Source organism: Phaenicophaeus curvirostris, chromosome 25 (assembly GCF_032191515.1).
Source record: "Phaenicophaeus curvirostris isolate KB17595 chromosome 25, BPBGC_Pcur_1.0, whole genome shotgun sequence".
Classification (NCBI taxonomy): Eukaryota; Metazoa; Chordata; class Aves; order Cuculiformes; family Cuculidae; genus Phaenicophaeus; species Phaenicophaeus curvirostris.
The window spans coordinates 7872199-7888655 of NC_091416.1; the positions used below are offsets into that span (position 1 = coordinate 7872199).

General features: G+C 58.2%; 2 protein-coding genes across 2 annotated transcripts; both read left to right on the forward strand.

The window, feature by feature from the left end:
- The first annotated feature begins 1352 nt into the window (after positions 1 to 1352).
- On the forward strand, positions 1353 to 3557 carry LOC138730937 (maestro heat-like repeat-containing protein family member 7). Its single transcript, XM_069876577.1, has 6 exons — positions 1353 to 1663; positions 2132 to 2287; positions 2418 to 2519; positions 2732 to 2834; positions 2934 to 2993; positions 3210 to 3557. Exons 1-6 carry the CDS (start codon positions 1496 to 1498, stop codon positions 3335 to 3337), a joined length of 717 nt encoding a protein of 238 aa, XP_069732678.1. The 5' UTR covers positions 1353 to 1495; the 3' UTR covers positions 3338 to 3557.
- Positions 3558 to 8611: 5054 nt separating this feature from the next.
- LOC138730786 (uncharacterized) lies at positions 8612 to 15580 on the forward strand. Its single transcript, XM_069876265.1, has 14 exons — positions 8612 to 8746; positions 9033 to 9182; positions 9364 to 9518; positions 10050 to 10194; positions 10293 to 10430; positions 11656 to 11805; positions 11987 to 12141; positions 13077 to 13221; positions 13515 to 13691; positions 14160 to 14315; positions 14446 to 14547; positions 14760 to 14862; positions 14962 to 15021; positions 15238 to 15580. The coding sequence occupies exons 1-14, from the start codon at positions 8612 to 8614 to the stop codon at positions 15372 to 15374; spliced, it is 1908 nt and encodes a 635-aa protein (XP_069732366.1). The 3' UTR covers positions 15375 to 15580.
- The last annotated feature ends 877 nt before the right edge of the window (positions 15581 to 16457 follow it).

Here is a 16457-nt window from a genome sequence, read left to right on the forward strand (position 1 = left end):
AGGAGGAGGACTTGGGGTGCTGGGGGATGAGAAGATCCACGTGAGGCGGCCACATGCGCTGACAGCCCAGAAAGTAAAACCATGTCGTGGGCAGTGGGGCCAGCAGGGTGAGGGAGGGGTTCTGCCCCTGTGCTCTGCTCTGGTGAGAGCCACCTTGGAGCCATTTGCTCTTTTCCTGTGAGGGCGGGGAGGCCCAGGCATAGGTTGACCAGAGAAGTCGTGGCTGCCCCATCCTGGGAGGTGTTCAAGGCCAGACTGGATAAGGGGGCTTTGAGCGCCCTGATCCAGTGGGAGGTGTCCCTGCCCATGGAAGGGGTTGGAACTGGATGGGCTTAAACCCCTTGAAGCCCAAACCATTCCATGATTCTGTGACTCTAAAACTGCAGGACAGCCCTGGGGAGCAGGGCCCTCCTTCCCACCACGCTATCCAGCCCCACGAAAGCCCTGCAGAGGGCAAGGCTGGAAAAGCCAGCTAAGAGTTGAAGGTCCCAAAGTTGAGGAAGGGTTTAGAGGAGAGGCTGAAGTGCCTTGGTCGGTTCAGCCTGGAGAAGAGACTGAGGGGAGACCTCCCTGGGCTCTGCATCTTCTTCACATGGGGAACAGGAGGAGCAGGCTCTGAGCTCTTGCCTCTGGCTGTGAGGGCATGGCAGGAAGATGCCACGAGAGGGTTAGGTTGGATGTTGGGAAAAAGTTCTTCCGCCAGAGATCAATGGAGCACTTGAACAGCTCCCCAGGGAAGCATTCACGGCACCGAGACTGATAATAGTCGGGAAGCCTTTGGCCAACACCCTCAGGCCCACGGTGTGAAGGGTGGAGTTGTCCCGTGCAGGGACAGGAGTTGGACTCGATGGTCCTTGTGGGTCCCTTCCCGCTCAGGACATTCCATAATTCAGCAGGCTTCTGCCAGCCCAACAACGAATACCTCCTTGCTCCTGTCCTGCTGCCCAGGCCAGCCCAGCCGAGGGCCAGGGCCATGTCCTGCAGGGCTGCCCCAGGCCGGGCTGTGGTGGCCGAGGCTGCCCTGCTGATGGAGCGCTCTGCCTTGCAGCTCTGCCCTGCCACTCTGGGAGATCATCTTCTCCGTGCCTGAGACATTGGAGGAGCTTTTGCAGGGGCTGACCCAGCTCTTGCAGGATAAACAGGAAATGGACTCTGATGCTCTCCCTGAGGACTCCTGCATCCTGCTCTTGGCTGTGAGTTATCAGGAAACGCTCAAGTGCCCTTGTCCTCAGGGCATCTGCACGTGGTGCCCCAGTGGCAAGAAGGGGCTGGGGCAATGCGGGCAGTGGGATTCAAGTGAAGGAGTGAAACTCCAAACACTCTTTGCCTTGATGGGGCGGGTGAGATCCCTGGGGAATTTCTGGGCATGGACCTGTCAGCCTGACCACTGGGCCTGGGAAGGATGACCGGTAAACGTCCTTTCAAACCCAAATTTTCCATGATTCTGTGACCTTCTCACTACAAGGAAATTTGCTTTTACATACAGGCACAAGAAATGCTGGGCCTCCTCCCGGACCTGATGGGAGTCATGAATGACAGCAACAGCGACATCGCGTTGAATGCCCTGCAGGTCATTTTAAGTGTTATGGGTCACCTGAAGAAGGAGGAGGCCAGCCCTTTCGCTGTGCAGCTGACAGAGCAGCTCCTGCCCGTCTTTAATCACGTAAGCATGAGGATGGAGCCCGGTCCTGCAGCTCAAACCTGCCAGGCACACCCGAGGCAGGAGCTTCTACTGCCCTTCCTCCCCCAGGCTCCTGTGGGAGACTGAGATGAGATCTTAGGAAGAAACAGATTCCTGTGAGTGTGGGGTGGCCCTGGCCCAGGTTGCCCAGAGCAGTCATGGCTGCCCCATCCCTGGAGAGGTTCAAGGTCACGTTGGCTTTGAGCAACCTGATCCAGTGGGAGGTGTCCCTGCCCGTAGCAGGCGGTTGCAACTGGATGGGCTTTGAGTTCCCCACCAGCCCAAATAATTCTATGATTTTATGATTTTGGGGCTGTCCTGTGCAGGGACAGGAGTTGGGCTCCGTGACCCCTGTGGGTCCCTTCCAACTGAGGACACGCTCTCATTCCGTGCTTCACCGTGGGCAGAAAGATACTGGTGCTGAAGTCCTGCTGTCCTTCTCCCTACCAGGAGTCCAGCAACGTGAGAGAGACCTCCATCACCCTCTTCAGAGACCAGTTAAAGAATGTGGTGCGCAGGAACAAGCAGCAGATGAAGAAGAATGTGCAAATGGCCCTGCTCCCGCTCTTCTTGCATGTGAACGACGAAACAGAGAGGGTGGCCAAGGTATGGAGAGAAGAGACTCCAAGACATTTGGGCCAGGGCACGTCCCAGCTTCCTAAGGCCACCGGAACAAAGCCAGGAGGAAGGGGACACGGGGTTGTGGTGCCATCTCCCAGCTTCTACTGCTCCACAGGCATCCGCGGAAGCGCTCCTTGCTGCAGCAGAGTTCCTCAGATGGGCGCAGCTCAAACATCTCGTCCAGATGCAGCAGACGTGGAGTATTGCGGAATGCTTGGTGAGGACATCCCCTCAGGGTTGGACGAGAGCTGCCCCACGTGTCTGGGGTGTGGGTCTCACCTGCCCTGCTCCAGCCTGGAGCCCACAGCCCCCCATCCAGTGGGAGGTGTCCGTGCCCATGGCAGGGGGATGGAACTGGATGGGATTTGAGGTCCCTTCCAGCCCAAGCCGTTCCAGGATTCCATGGCCATACCCTTCTGCTCTCTCCAGCTGGCGCAGCGCAGGAGCAAGACTGAGGACTACCTTGATCAGAGTGTGCCGTACCTGAAGGACGCTCAGAAAGACTTGCGCTTGGCAGCCGTGAGGTTCATCGGTGAGCCACCATCCCCGGGTCCCTCTGTTGGGGCACCCTGGCCCCAGTTCCCACCACGGCACGGGGGAGCAAGGGGATCTGACGGAGCTCTGTCCCTAGGGCGTGCTGTGCAACACCTGAAGGACCAAAGCCCAGGGAAGATGGAAATGATCTGCTTCGGTGAGGAGGGACAGGGTTGGGTTAGGCAGGGCTGGTGGGACAGGAGATAGTGATGGAGCAGGGCGCTGCCTTGCCTGGTCCTGCTCCAGGAAACCTGTCTGGGGCAGTTGGGGCATTCCTGCACAGCAGCTCTCTCCTGCCTGGGGTTGGCAGGGGATGCTCGGGGGTCTCTGTAGTCACGGGGCTTCATCTCAACTCTGTTTGTTTCCACCACAGCTCTTGAGCCCTTGAGAGAAGACAGCGACATCGCAGTCCGTTCCCTGGCCACACAGACCATCCTCATCATGAACCGTCCAAGGCAGCAGACAAGAGCGAGGCGCATTCTGCAGGCGCTGCGCTTCTAGGGCCTCTGAGCCAGGCAGAGGCGCTGGAGGTGCCTGCAGGGAAAGGGGTCATGGAATCCTAGAATCCTGGAATCATTGAAGACCTCCTTTGCAAGCTTAACGATTCCATGACCCCATGATCTACACGCTGTCTGAACACCTCCAGGCATGGGGACTCCAGCACCTCCCTGGGCGGCCTCTGCCTGTGCTTCCTCCTTCTTTCAATAAAGAAATTGTTCCCATATCCAACCTAATCCTCCCCCGCACAACTTGAGGCCATTTCCTCTCCTCCTGTCCCTTCTTACTTGGGAGAAGAGACCAGCACCCGCCTCACCACAACCTCCTTTCCGGGAGCTGCAGAGAGCGATGAGGTCTCCCCTCAGCCGCCCCTCCTCCAGGCTAAACAGCCCCCAGAGCCGCTCCCCGAACCCCGGGGCTCCAGCCCCGTCCCCAGCTCCATTCCCTCCTCCAGACGCGCTCCAGCCCCTCAACGTCCTTCTTGGAGTGAGGGGCCCAACGCTGAACGCAGCGGGGACTCCTTCCCGAGGGAATCGCTGCTGCCCAGCTCCCAGGGGTTGCACGGGGCTGGGTTTGGGATGAGGGGGGCTCTTTGCCGAGGGTGTGGGGGGATCCACCCACCCGTGTGGGGCTGCCCTGGGACCTGAGGGGATTTGTGGTGGAGGGGGTCCCTCACGTGCTGAGCCCTTGCTCGCCCCACCGCAGCCCTTGCTAGCCCACACTCGGCCCCTTTGGCAGCCCCGCTCTGCCACAAGACGTCGTTACTGTGCAAAAAAAAAGGGGAATATTGGTGATTTAAGCTAAAGTAGAGTTCAGTTTCATCTCAGGAACTGCAGTTTTTGAAAGGCAGACAGGATGTCCCTCTGAGAGCAGGTTTTCTTTCAAGCAGTGTTTTTCCAGGCACTGTTCATTCTTTGGAGACCGTAATGTCTTGTGTTCAGTGTGGTCTGTGCTGAAGGGAGGTGTCTTTGTCTATCATCACCTCTGTCTGCAGCCTTTCCCCATCTCAAGGCCGCGGTCAGACAGAGCCTGCTCCAAACGAGCAGAGTTTTGCCTGCTGTGAGGTTCACAATAACGTTAAAATGAGTCCTTGGAAAGTGGTAGAATGGGCATAAGATTTCTGGGTGAATTTATACACATGCGTGTAAGCGGGAAATCTCTTCTGTGGAATATTCATGATTTAGAATCATAGAATCATAGACTCATAGAATAACCAGATTGGAAGAGACCCACCGGATCATCGAGTCCAACCATTCCGATCAAGCACTAAACTATGTCCTTCAGCACCTCGTCCACCCGTCCCTTAAACACCTCCAGGGAAGGTGACTCAACCCCCTCCCTGGGCAGCCTCTGCCAGTGCCCAATGACCCTTTCTGTGAACATTTTTTTCCTAATGTCCAGCCTAAACCTCCCCTTGCGGAGCTTGAGGCCATTCCCTCTTATCCTGTCCCCTGTCACTTGGGAGAAGAGCCCAGCTCCCTCCTCTCCACAACCTCCTTTCAGGTAGTTGGAGAGAGCAATGAGGTCTCCCCTCAGCCTCCTCTTCTCCAGGCTAAACACCCCCAGCTCTCTCAGCCGTTCCTCATAAGGCCTGTTCTCCAGCCCCCTCACCAGCTTTGTTGCTCTTCTCTGGACTCGCTCCAGAGCCTCAACATCCTTCTTGTGGGGAGGGGCCCAGAACTGAACGCAGGATTCGAGGAGCGGTCTCACCAGTGCCGAGTCCAGAGGGAGAAGAACCTCCCTGGACCTGCTGGTCACGCCGTGTCTGATCCAAGCCAAGATGCCATTGGCCTTCTTGGCCACCTGGGCCACTGCTGGCTCGTGTTCAGTCGCTGTCAACCAACACCCCCAGGTCCCTCTCCTCCAGGCAGTTTCCAGCCAGACTTCTCCTAGTCTGGAGCTGCTCAGGGTTGTTGTGCCCCAAGTGCAGGAACCGGCATTGGACTCAGCCCAGCGGTCCAGCCTGTTCAGATCCCTTTGCAGAGGTTCTCTACCCTCCAGCAGATCGACACTTCCACCCAGCTTAGTGTCGTCCGCAAACTTGCTCAGGGTGCCCTCGATGCCTTCATCCAGGTCATTGATAAAGACATTGAACAGGGCTGGACCCAGCCCTGAGCCCTGGGGAACCCCACTTGTCACTGGCCTCCAGCTGGATTTAATACCATTTCCCACCACTCTCTGGGCCCGGCCAGCCAACCAGTTTTCAAGCTCAAGTCGAGTTCAGTTTCATCCCAGTAACTGTATTTTCAGGGCTGCTGTGCTGAGCCCTTCTCTCTCCCACCCTTCCTCCTCATGCTCCACTTCCACGTCTCTCACGCCCTTCCAGGGCCACCCGACCCTCCCTGCCACGGGGCCAAGTCACAGGGGGACCCTCTGTGACCTCACTTTGGGACCCCACCCTGCACCGCGTGTGGTGACCGCGCGTGCAGCCCCCAGCCCTCAGTGTCCGCCAGGACAGCGCCGGGACAGGCAGCAGAGCTCACAGCTCCTGAGCAGAGCTCACGCCTCACCCCGTGGTGCCGAAGCGCCTCCCTCGATCGGTCCTTACCCTGACCCCAAGGATGGCAGCGAGACCTCCCAGCCAACCTGGGGTGTCCCTGTGGGAGGACGTGTCCCCCCAGGTGAGCAGCTCTGCCCCGCAGCCCCATGAGGGGCATATGGAGCAGCCCCTAAAGATCAGTGGGTGAGGGGCCCTGGTGGGCTGGGCAGGACTCAACATCAGTCCCTCTGCTCCGCTCTTGTGCAACCCCATCTGGAGCCCTGTGTCCAGTTCTGGAGTCCTCAGCACAGGAAGGACATGGAGCTGTTGGGACGGGTCCAGAGGAGGCCACGAGGAGGACCCAAGGGCTGGAGAACCTCCCGCACGAGGACAGGCTGAGGGAGTTGGGGCTGTTCAGCCTGGAGAAGAGAAGGTCCCAGGGAGACCTTAGAGCAGCTTCCAGTCCTGAAAGGGGTTCCAGGAATGCTGGGGAGGGGCAGGGATAAGATGAGGGGAATGGTTTCAAACTGAAAGCGGCAAGATTCAGGTGACATCTTAGGAAGAAATATTTTCCTGGGAGGATGGGGAGGCCCTGGCATAGGTTGCCCAGAGAAGTGGTGGTGCTGCCCCATCCCTGGAGGTGTTCAAGGTCAGGTGGGATGGTCTTTGGGACACCCTGATCCAGTGGGAGGTGTCCTTGCCCATGGCATTGGGTGGAAATGGATGGCTTTGAGGTCCCTTCCAACACAAAGCATTCCAGGATTCTGTGGATCATTGGGCTGGCATGGCCTCACTGTCCCTGCTTAGAGGGTTCCTGCTGTCCCTGAGCAGGGATGATGTGAGGGCTGCACTCCCTGGTCCCTCCAGCAGCTCCAGCCCCCAGGCCACCAGACAGCCCTGGCTCGCTCGAGGGCCAGCACACGGTGCCCATGAGCCCAACCTTCTTCCCTCCCGCTGGGCCCCTCTTCTCCTCCTCCCCTGGGCAGTGACTGCAGCCCCTGCTGCCGGCTCTGCTGCGGGCACTGACGGGCGCCTCTCTCCAGGGCTGCTCGTGCTGCCCACCCGCACAGCACGACCACGGCTCCCATTGGGACATCTCTACCCTCCCTTCCTTCCTCCATAGGCAGTTGAAAAGTATCTGGAAAGAGCAGAGGAGACAGACGTTGTCCTCATGGCCATTGAGGCCATGAGAGACTCAAGCCGCTTTCAGAGGGAGGCAACAAAACTCATGCAGGATGTGGTCATGCACGACTCTGCCTTCTGGCTGGCGGAGGTAGGTGGCCCATAGCAAGGTTGCCCTTCCCTTGAGCCCTCCCAGACCCTGCTCCTCCCTCCAGCCCTCCCAAATCCAGCAGTCTCCAGCACCTGAATCCCGCAGAGGGATGGAAAGGGCAGCTGAGGCTCCAGGGGCAGAACCATCTTCACTTGGGTCTCCTTCAGGTACCCAAGATCATGACCTGCATCCACGAAAATATGACACAACTCAGCTCAGAGCCAGCCCGGGAGATCATGGAGTCACTTCTTTTCCTGATGACAAAGCTCTACCCCAATGAAGTTGCCACAACGTTGTGGGGGATGTTTCCACCAGATGACAGGTACGAGCTCCGTCAGCCTTGAGGGTTGATCCTTTTGGGGAGAAGGGCCCAGAAACTATCTGGATGATACAGCCAGGAAAGTCCAAAGGAGGCCACTAGGATGGTCCAAAGGCTGGAGCACCTCCTGTACACGGACAGGCAGAGAGAGTTGGGGTTGGAGCCCCTGATCCAGTGGGAGGTGTCCCTGCCCATGGAAGGGGTTGGAACTGGATGGCCTTAAAGCCCTTGAAGCCCAAACCATTCCATGATTCTGTGACTCTAAAACTGCAGGACAGCCCTGGGGAGCAGGGCCCTCCTTCCCACCACGCTATCCAGCCCCACGAAAGCCCTGCAGAAGGCAAGGCTGGAAAAGCCAGAAGGCAAGGCTGGAAAAGCCAGCTAAGAGTTGAAGGTCCCAAAGTTGAGGAAGGGTTTAGAGGAGAGGCTGAATTGCCTTGGTCGGTTCAGCCTGGAGAAGAAGAGACGGACGGGAGACCTCACTGGGCTCTGCATCTTCTTCACATGGGGAACAGGAGGAGCAGGCTCTGAGCTCTTGCCTCTGGATGTGAGGGCATGGCAGGAAGATGCCACGAGAGGGTTAGGTTGGATGTTGGGGAAAAGTTCTTCCCCCAGAGATCAATGGAGCACTGGAACAGCTCCCCAGGGAAGCAGTCACGGCACCGAGCCTGATAATAGTCAGGAAGCCTTTGGCCAACACCCTCAGGCCCACGGTGTGAACGGTGGAGTTGTCCCGTGCAGGGACAGGAGTTGGACTCGATGGTCCTTGTGGGTCCCTTCCCGCTCAGGACATTCCATAATTCAGCAGGCTTCTGCCAGCCCAACAACGAATACCTCCTTGCTCCTGTCCTGCTGCCCAGGCCAGCCCAGCCGAGGGCCAGGGCCATGTCCTGCGGGGCTGCCCCAGGCCGGGCTGTGGTGGCCGAGGCTGCCCTGCTGATGGAGCGCTCTGCCTTGCAGCTCTGCCCTGCCACTCTGGGAGATCATCTTCTCCGTGCCTGAGACACTGGAGGGGCTTTTGAAGGGGCTGACCCTGCTCCTGCAGGACAAACTGGACGAGGGCTGTGATCTTCTCCCTGAGGACTCCTGCATCCTGCTCTTGGCTGTGAGTTATCAGGAAAAGCCCAAGGGCCCTTGTTCTCAGTTGCTGGTGGAATCAGGAGCTTCATGGTGCCAGGTCGCTCACTGTTGCCTTTCTTCCAGGTGATGGCCTGCAGGGACTGGGAAAATGAGCGTATTGCAGCTACGCACCCCATCTTGAGGAGCCTGAGGCGTTCAAGTCCAGTGACACCCTCGCTGGTGCTCAGGGCCCTTCTGAGGCTGTCGGAGAGAGCCGAGATGGTGAGCAGGGCGTTGGCAAGGGGACCCACATTGGCAAGCAGGGGCTGGGACTGTGTGGGCAGTGGGATTCGAGTGGTGCAGTGACAGCTCCAAGTGCCCTCCTTGCCCTGGTGGGGTCTGGAAGCTGCCCAGGCAGTTTCCAGGCACGGACCTTTCAGCCCAACCACTGTGCCAGGGAAGGTCATGGAACTGATCTCTCTTGCCAGGGCTGCTCGTGCTGCTCACCCGCGCAGCATGACCACCACTCCAGCTGGGACATCTCCATCCTCCCTTCCTTCCTCCACAGGTACTTGGATGGTATTGCCAATCACCGAAGGACACAGAAGACCTTGTCGTGTCCATTGAGGTGATGAGGGACTCCAGCATCTTTCGCAAGGAGTTTATGAGACTCATGCATGATGCGTGTATAAAAAACCCTGCCTTCTGGCTGGCAGAGGTAGGTGGCCCATGGCAAGGTTGACCTTCCCTTGAGAACTGCAAGAACCTGCTCCTCCCTCTGTCCCTCCCAAATCCAGGCCACTCGGACTCCTGAAGCCACCTGAATAGGGCGGGGAGGGATGGAAAGGGCAGCTGAGGTTCCAGGGGCAGCAACATCCTCACCTGCGTCTCCCTTCCAGATACCAAACGTCATGGCCTACATCCATGAAAGCCTGGGACACCTCCACTCAAGATCAGCTGGAGAGACGGTGGGGTCCCTGCTGTTCAGGATGACCAAGTACTACCCCATGGAGGTTGCCACAACGTTGTGGAGGATGTTTCCTCCAACTGACAGGTACTGGCTCCAAAAGCCTTGAGGGTTGATCCTTTTGGGGAGAGGGGCCCAGAATCAATCTGGATGACAGAGCTACGAAAGTCCAAAGGAGGCCACGAGGATTATCCGAAGGCTGGAGCACCTCCCATACATGGACAGGCGGAGAGGAGGATCTGAGGAGAATTTAGAGCAGCTTCCCCTCCTGAAATGGGCTCCAGGATAGCTGGGTAGGGGCTCTTGATCAGGGATCGGAGGGAGATGACGAGGGGAAAGGTCTTGAGCTGATAGAGGGGAGATCAAGATTTCAGGAAGAAATGTTTCTGTGAGGGTGGGGAGGTAATGACTCAGGAAGCCCGGAGAAGTCCTGGCTGCCCCCTCCTTAGAGGCCAGGATTCAGCACGCTTCTGCCAGCCCAACAACGAATACCTCCTTGGTCCTGTCCTGCTGCCCAGGCCAGCCCAGCCGAGGGCCAGGGCCATGTCCTGCAGGGCTGCCCCAGGCCGGGCTGTGGTGGCCGAGGCTGCCCTGCTGATGGAGCGCTCTGCCTTGCAGCTCTGCCCTGCCACTCTGGGACCTCATCTTCTGCGTGCCCCAGACACTGGAGGGGCTTTTGAAGGGGCTGTCCCTGCTCCTGCAGGACAAACTGGACGAGGGCTGTGATCTTCTCCCTGAGGACTCCTGCATCCTGCTCTTGGCTGTGAGTTTTAAGGAAAAGCCCAAGGGCCCTTGTCCTCAGCTTCTGGTGGAACCAGGAGCTTCATGGTGCCAGGTCACTCACTGTTGCCTTTCTTCCAGGTGATGGCCGGCAAGGACTGGGAATATGAGGAAACTGCAGCAACGTACAATATCTGGTGGGGTTTGAGGTATTCAAGTCCAGTGACGCTCTCGCGGTTGCTCAGTGCTCTTCTGAGGCTGTCGGAGAGAGCCAAGATGGTGAGCAGGGCGTTGGCAAGGGGACACACGTTAGCACGCAGGGGCTGGGGCAGTGCGGGCAGTGGGGTTCAAGTGATGGAGTGAAACTCCAAACACTCTTTGCCTTGATGGGGCGGGTGAGATCCCTGGGGAATTTCTGGGCATGGACCTCTCAGCCTGACCACTGGGCCTGGGAAGGTCAAGGAACTGGTCCACCTAAAGCTTTGCTAGAGCACATGGAGGTGATTGGAGGCAGCCAACACGGCTTCACCAAGGGCGAGTCCTGCCTGAGCAACCCAGTGGCCTTGTACGATGGAGTGACCACATGAGTGCAGACGGGAAATGCAGTGGATGTCATCTCCCTGGACTTGTGTAAAGCCTCGGAGACAGTCCCTCAGCACATGGTTCTCTCTGAACTGGAGAGAGCGAGATGGGGCTTTGATGGGTGGAGTGTTGGGTGAATGAGGAATGCCAGGCACTAACACAGGCTTGGTGGAGAATGAATTGGGAGCAGCCCTGAGGAGGAGGACTTGGGGTGCTGGGGGATGAGAAGATCCACATGAGGCGGCCACATGCGCTGACAGCCCAGAAAGTAAAACCATGTCGTGGGCAGTGGGGCCAGCAGGGTGAGGGAGGGGTTCTGCCCCTGTGCTCTGCTCTGGTGAGAGGCACCCTGGAGCCATTTGCTCTTTTCCTGTGAGGGCGGGGAGGCCCAGGCATAGGTTGACCAGAGAAGTCGTGGCTGCCCCATCCTGGGAGGTGTTCAAGGCCAGACTGGATAAGGGGGCTTTGAGCCCCCTGATCCAGTGGGAGGTGTACCTGTCCATGGCAGGGGATTGGGACTTGTTGGGTTTGACGTCCCTTCCAACACAAAGCATTCCAGGATTCTGTGTGTCTTTGGGCTGGCATGGTCTCACTGTCCCTGCTTAGAGGGTTCCTGCTGTCCCTGAGCAGGGATGATGTGAGGGCTGCACTCCCAGGTCCCTCCAGCAGCTCCAGCCCCCAGGCCCCCAGACAGCCCTGGCTCGCTCGAGGGCCAGCACACGGTGCCCATGAGCCCAACCTTCTTCCCTCCTGCTGGGCCCCTCTTCTCCTCCTCCCCTGGGCAGTGACTGCAGCCCCTGCTGCCGGCTCTGCTGCGGGCACTGACGGGCGCCTCTCTCCAGGGCTGCTCGTGCTGCCCACCCGCACAGCACGACCACGGCTCCCGTTGGGACATCTCCATCCTCCCTTCCTTCCTCCACAGGTACTTGGACAGTATCTCCAGCCAGCAGAGGACACAGAAATCATCCTCACGTCCATCGAGGCAATGAGCAACTCCAGCATCTTTAAGAAAGAGGTGATGAGACTGATGCATGATGCCTTCTTTCAGAATCCTGCTTTCTGGCTGGCGGAGGTAGGTGGCCCATGGCAAGATTGCCCTGCCCTTGAGAACTGCAAGAACCCACTCCTCCCTCGTTCCCTCCCAATTCCAGGGCTCTTGGGCTCCTGAAGACATCTGAATAGGGCAGGGAGGGATGGAAAGGGCAGCTGAGGCTCCAGGGGCAGCAACATCCTCACCTGGGTCTCTCTTCCAGATACCAAACGTCATGGCCTATGTCCATGAAAGCCTGGGACACCTCAACACGAGGTCAGCCAGGGAGATGGCGGGGTCGCTGCTATTCAGGATGACCTACAGCTACCCGACTGCAGTTGCCACAACGTTGTGGAGGATGTTTCCACCAAATGAGAGGTAGGAGCTCCGTCAGCCTTGAGGGTTGATCCTTTTGGGGAGAAGGGCCCAGAAACTATCTGGATGATACAGCCAGGAAAGTCCAAAGGAGGCCACTAGGATGGTCCAAAGGCTGGAGCACCTCCTGTACACGGACAGGCAGAGAGAGTTGGGGTTGGAGCCCCTGATCCAGTGGGAGGTGTCCCTGCCCATGGAAGGGGTTGGAACTGGATGGCCTTAAAGCCCTTGAAGCCCAAACCATTCCATGATTCTGTGACTCTAAAACTGCAGGACAGCCCTGGGGAGCAGGGCCCTCCTTCCCACCACGCTATCCAGCCCCACGAAAGCCCTGCAGAGGGCAAGGCTGGAAAAGCCAGCTAAGAGTTGAAGGTCCCAAAGTTGAGGAAGGGTTTAGAGGAGAGGCTGAAGTGCCTTGGTCGGTTCAGCCTGGAGAAGAAGAGGCTGAGGGGAGACCTCACTGGGCTCTGCATCTTCTTCACACGGGGAACAGGAGGAGCAGGCTCTGAGCTCTTGCCTCTGGCTGTGAGGGCATGGCAGGAAGATGCCACGAGAGGGTTAGGTTGGATGTTGGGGAAAAGTTCTTCCCCCAGAGATCAATGGAGCACTGGAACAGCTCCCCAGGGAAGCAGTCACGGCACCGAGCCTGATAATAGTCAGGAAGCCTTTGGCCAACACCCTCAGGCCCACGGTGTGAAGGGTGGAGTTGTCCCGTGCAGGGACAGGAGTTGGACTCGATGGTCCTTGTGGGTCCCTTCCCGCTCCAGACATTCCATAATTCAGCAGGCTTCTGCCAGCCCAACAACGAATACCTCCTTGCTCCTGTCCTGCTGCCCAGGCCAGCCCAGCCGAGGGCCAGGGCCATGTCCTGCGGGGCTGCCCCAGGCCGGGCTGTGGTGGCCGAGGCTGCCCTGCTGATGGAGCACTCTGCCTTGCAGCTCTGCCCTGCCACTCTGGGAGATCATCTTCTCCGTGCCCGAGACACTGGAGGAGCTTTTGCAGGGGCTGACCCAGCTCTTGCAGGATAAACAGGAAATGGACTCTGATGCTCTCCCTGAGGGCTCCTGCATCCTGCTCTTGGCTGTGAGTTATCAGGAAACGCTCAAGTGCCCTTGTCCTCAGGGCATCTGCACGTGGTGCCCCAGTGGCAAGCAGGGGCTGGGGCAATGCGGGCAGTGGGATTCAAGTGAAGGAGTGAAACTCCAAACACTCTTTGCCTTGATGGGGCGGGTGAGATCCCTGGGGAATTTCTGGGCATGGACCTGTCAGCCTGACCACTGGGCCTGGGAAGGATGACCGGTAAACGTCCTTTCAAACCCAAATTTTCCATGATTCTGTGACCTTCTCACTACAAGGAAATTTGCTTTTACATACAGGCACAAGAAATGCTGGGCCTCCTCCCGGACCTGATGGGAGTCATGAATGACAGCAACAGCGACATCGCGTTGAATGCCCTGCAGGTCATTTTAAGTGTTATGGGTCACCTGAAGAAGGAGGAGGCCAGCCCTTTCGCTGTGCAGCTGACAGAGCAGCTCCTGCCCGTCTTTAATCACGTAAGCATGAGGATGGAGCCCGGTCCTGCAGCTCAAACCTGCCAGGCACACCCGAGGCAGGAGCTTCTACTGCCCTTCCTCCCCCAGGCTCCTGTGGGAGACTGAGATGAGATCTTAGGAAGAAACAGATTCCTGGGAGTGTGGGGTGGCCCTGGCCCAGGTTGCCCAGAGCAGTCATGGCTGCCCCATCCCTGGAGAGGTTCAAGGTCACGTTGGCTTTGAGCAACCTGATCCAGTGGGAGGTGTCCCTGCCCGTAGCAGGCGGTTGCAACTGGATGGGCTTTGAGTTCCCCTCCAGCCCAAATAATTCTATGATTTTATGATTTTGGGGCTGTCCTGTGCAGGGACAGGAGTTGGGCTCCGTGACCCCTGTGGGTCCCTTCCAACTGAGGACACGCTCTCATTCCGTGCTTCACCGTGGGCAGAAAGATACTGGTGCTGAAGTCCTGCTGTCCTTCTCCCTACCAGGAGTCCAGCAACGTGAGAGAGACCTCCATCACCCTCTTCAGAGACCAGTTAAAGAATGTGGCGCACAGGAACAAGCAGCAGATGAAGAAGAATGTGCAAATGGCCCTGCTCCCGCTCTTCTTGCATTTGAACGACGAAACAGAGAGGGTGGCCAAGGTATGGAGAGAAGAGACTCCAAGACATTTGGGCCAGGGCACGTCCCAGCTTCCTAAGGCCACCGGAACAAAGCCAGGAGGAAGGGGACACGGGGCTGTGGTGCCATCTCCCAGCTTCTACTGCTCCACAGGCATCCGCGGAAGCGCTCCTTGCTGCAGCAGAGTTCCTCAGATGGGCGCAGCTCAAACATCTCGTCCAGATGCAGCAGACGTGGAGTATTGCGGAATGCTTGGTGAGGACATCCCCTCAGGGTTGGACGAGAGCTGCCCCACGTGTCTGGGGTGTGGGTCTCACCTGCCCTGCTCCAGCCTGGAGCCCACAGTCCCCCATCCAGTGGGAGGTGTCCGTGCCCATGGCAGGGGGGTGGAACTGGATGGGATTTGAGGTCCCTTCCAGCCCAAGCCGTTCCAGGATTCCATGGCCATACCCTTCTGCTCTCTCCAGCTGGCGCAGCGCAGGAGCAAGACTGAGGACTACCTTGATCAGAGTGTGCCGTACCTGAAGGACGCTCAGAAGGACTTGCGCTTGGCAGCCGTGAGGTTCATCGGTGAGCCACCATCCCCGGGTCCCTCTGTTGGGACACCCTGGCCCCAGTTCCCACCACGGCACGGGGGAGCAAGGGGATCTGACGGAGCTCTGTCCCTAGGGCGTGCTGTGCAACACCTGAAGGACCAAAGCCCAGGGAAGATGGAAATGATCTGCTTTGGTGAGGAGTGACAGGGTTGGGTTAGGCAGGGCTGGTGGGACAGGAGATAGTGACGGAGCAGGGCGCTGCCTTGCCTGGTCCTGCTCCAGGAAACCTGTCTGGGGCAGTTGGGGCATTCCTGCACAGCAGCTCTCTCCTGCCTGGGGTTGGCAGGGGATGCTCGGGGGTCTCTGTAGACACGGGGCTTCATCTCAACTCTGTTTGTTTCCACCACAGCTCTAAAGCCCTTGAGAGAAGACAGTGACATCGCAGTCCGTTCCCTGGCCACACAGACCATCCTCATCATGAACCGTCCAAGGCAGCAGACAAGAGCGAGGCGCATTCTGCAAGCGCTGCGCTGCTGGGGCCTCTGAGCCAGGCAGAGGCGCTGGAGGTGCCTGCAGGGAAAGGGGTCATGGAATCCTAGAATCCTGTAATCATTGAAGACCTCCTTTGCAAGCTTAACGATTCCATGACTCCATGATCTACACGCTGTCTGAACACCTCCAGGCATGGGGACTCCAGCACCTCCCTGGGCGGCCTCTGCCTGTGCTTCCTCCTTCTTTCAATAAAGAAATTGTTCCCATATCCAACCTAATCCTCCCCCGCACAACTTGAGGCCATTTCCTCTCCTCCTGTCCCTTCTTACTTGGGAGAAGAGACCAGCACCCGCCTCACCACAACCTCCTTTCCGGGAGCTGCAGAGAGCGATGAGGTCTCCCCTCAGCCGCCCCTCCTCCAGGCTAAACAGCCCCCAGAGCCGCTCCCCGAACCCCGGGGCTCCAGCCCCGTCCCCAGCTCCATTCCCTCCTCCAGACGCGCTCCAGCCCCTCAACGTCCTTCTTGGAGTGAGGGGCCCAACGCTGAACGCGGCGGGGGCTCCTTCCCGAGGGAATCGCTGCTGCCCAGCTCCCAGGGGTTGCACGGGGCTGGGTTTGGGATGAGGGGGGCTCTTTGCCGAGGGTGTGGGGGGATCCACCCACCCGTGTGGGGCTGCCCTGGGACCTGAGGGGATTTGTGGTGGAGGGGGTCCCTCACGTGCTGAGCCCTTGCTCGCCCCACCGCAGCCCTTGCTAGCCAACACTCGGCCCCTTTGGCAGCCCCGCTCTGCCACAAGGCGTCGTTACTGTGCGAAAAAAAAGGGGAATATTGGTGATTTAAGCTAAAGTAGAGTTCAGTTTCGTCTCAGGAACTGCAGTTTTTGAAAGGCAGACAGGATGTCCCTCTGAGAGCAGGTTTTCTTTCAAGCAGTGTTTTTCCAGGCACTGTTCATTCTTTGGAGACCGTAATGTCTTGTGTTCAGTGTGGTCTGTGCTGAAGGGAGGTGTCTTTGTCTATCATCACCTCTGTCTGCAGCCTTTCCCCATCTCAAGGCCGCGGTCAGACAGAGCCTGCTCCAAACGAGCAGAGTTTTGCCTGCTGTGAGGTTCACAATAACGTTAAAATGAGTCCTTGGA

Excerpts from the sequence above, each read along its gene's own strand:
- LOC138730937 (XM_069876577.1), top strand. The coding sequence starts at position 1,496 with ATGCTGGGCCTCCTCCCGGACCTGATGGGAGTCATGAATGACAGCAAC. Across the intron at positions 2,288-2,417 it reads AAACAGAGAGGGTGGCCAAG|GCATCCGCGGAAGCGCTCCT; the intron begins GTATGGAGAGAA and ends ACTGCTCCACAG. Across the intron at positions 2,994-3,209 it reads GATGGAAATGATCTGCTTCG|CTCTTGAGCCCTTGAGAGAA; the intron begins GTGAGGAGGGAC and ends TTTCCACCACAG.
- LOC138730786 (XM_069876265.1), top strand. The coding sequence starts at position 8,612 with ATGGCCTGCAGGGACTGGGAAAATGAGCGTATTGCAGCTACGCACCCC. Across the intron at positions 13,222-13,514 it reads CCTGCATCCTGCTCTTGGCT|GCACAAGAAATGCTGGGCCT; the intron begins GTGAGTTATCAG and ends TTTTACATACAG. Across the intron at positions 15,022-15,237 it reads GATGGAAATGATCTGCTTTG|CTCTAAAGCCCTTGAGAGAA; the intron begins GTGAGGAGTGAC and ends TTTCCACCACAG.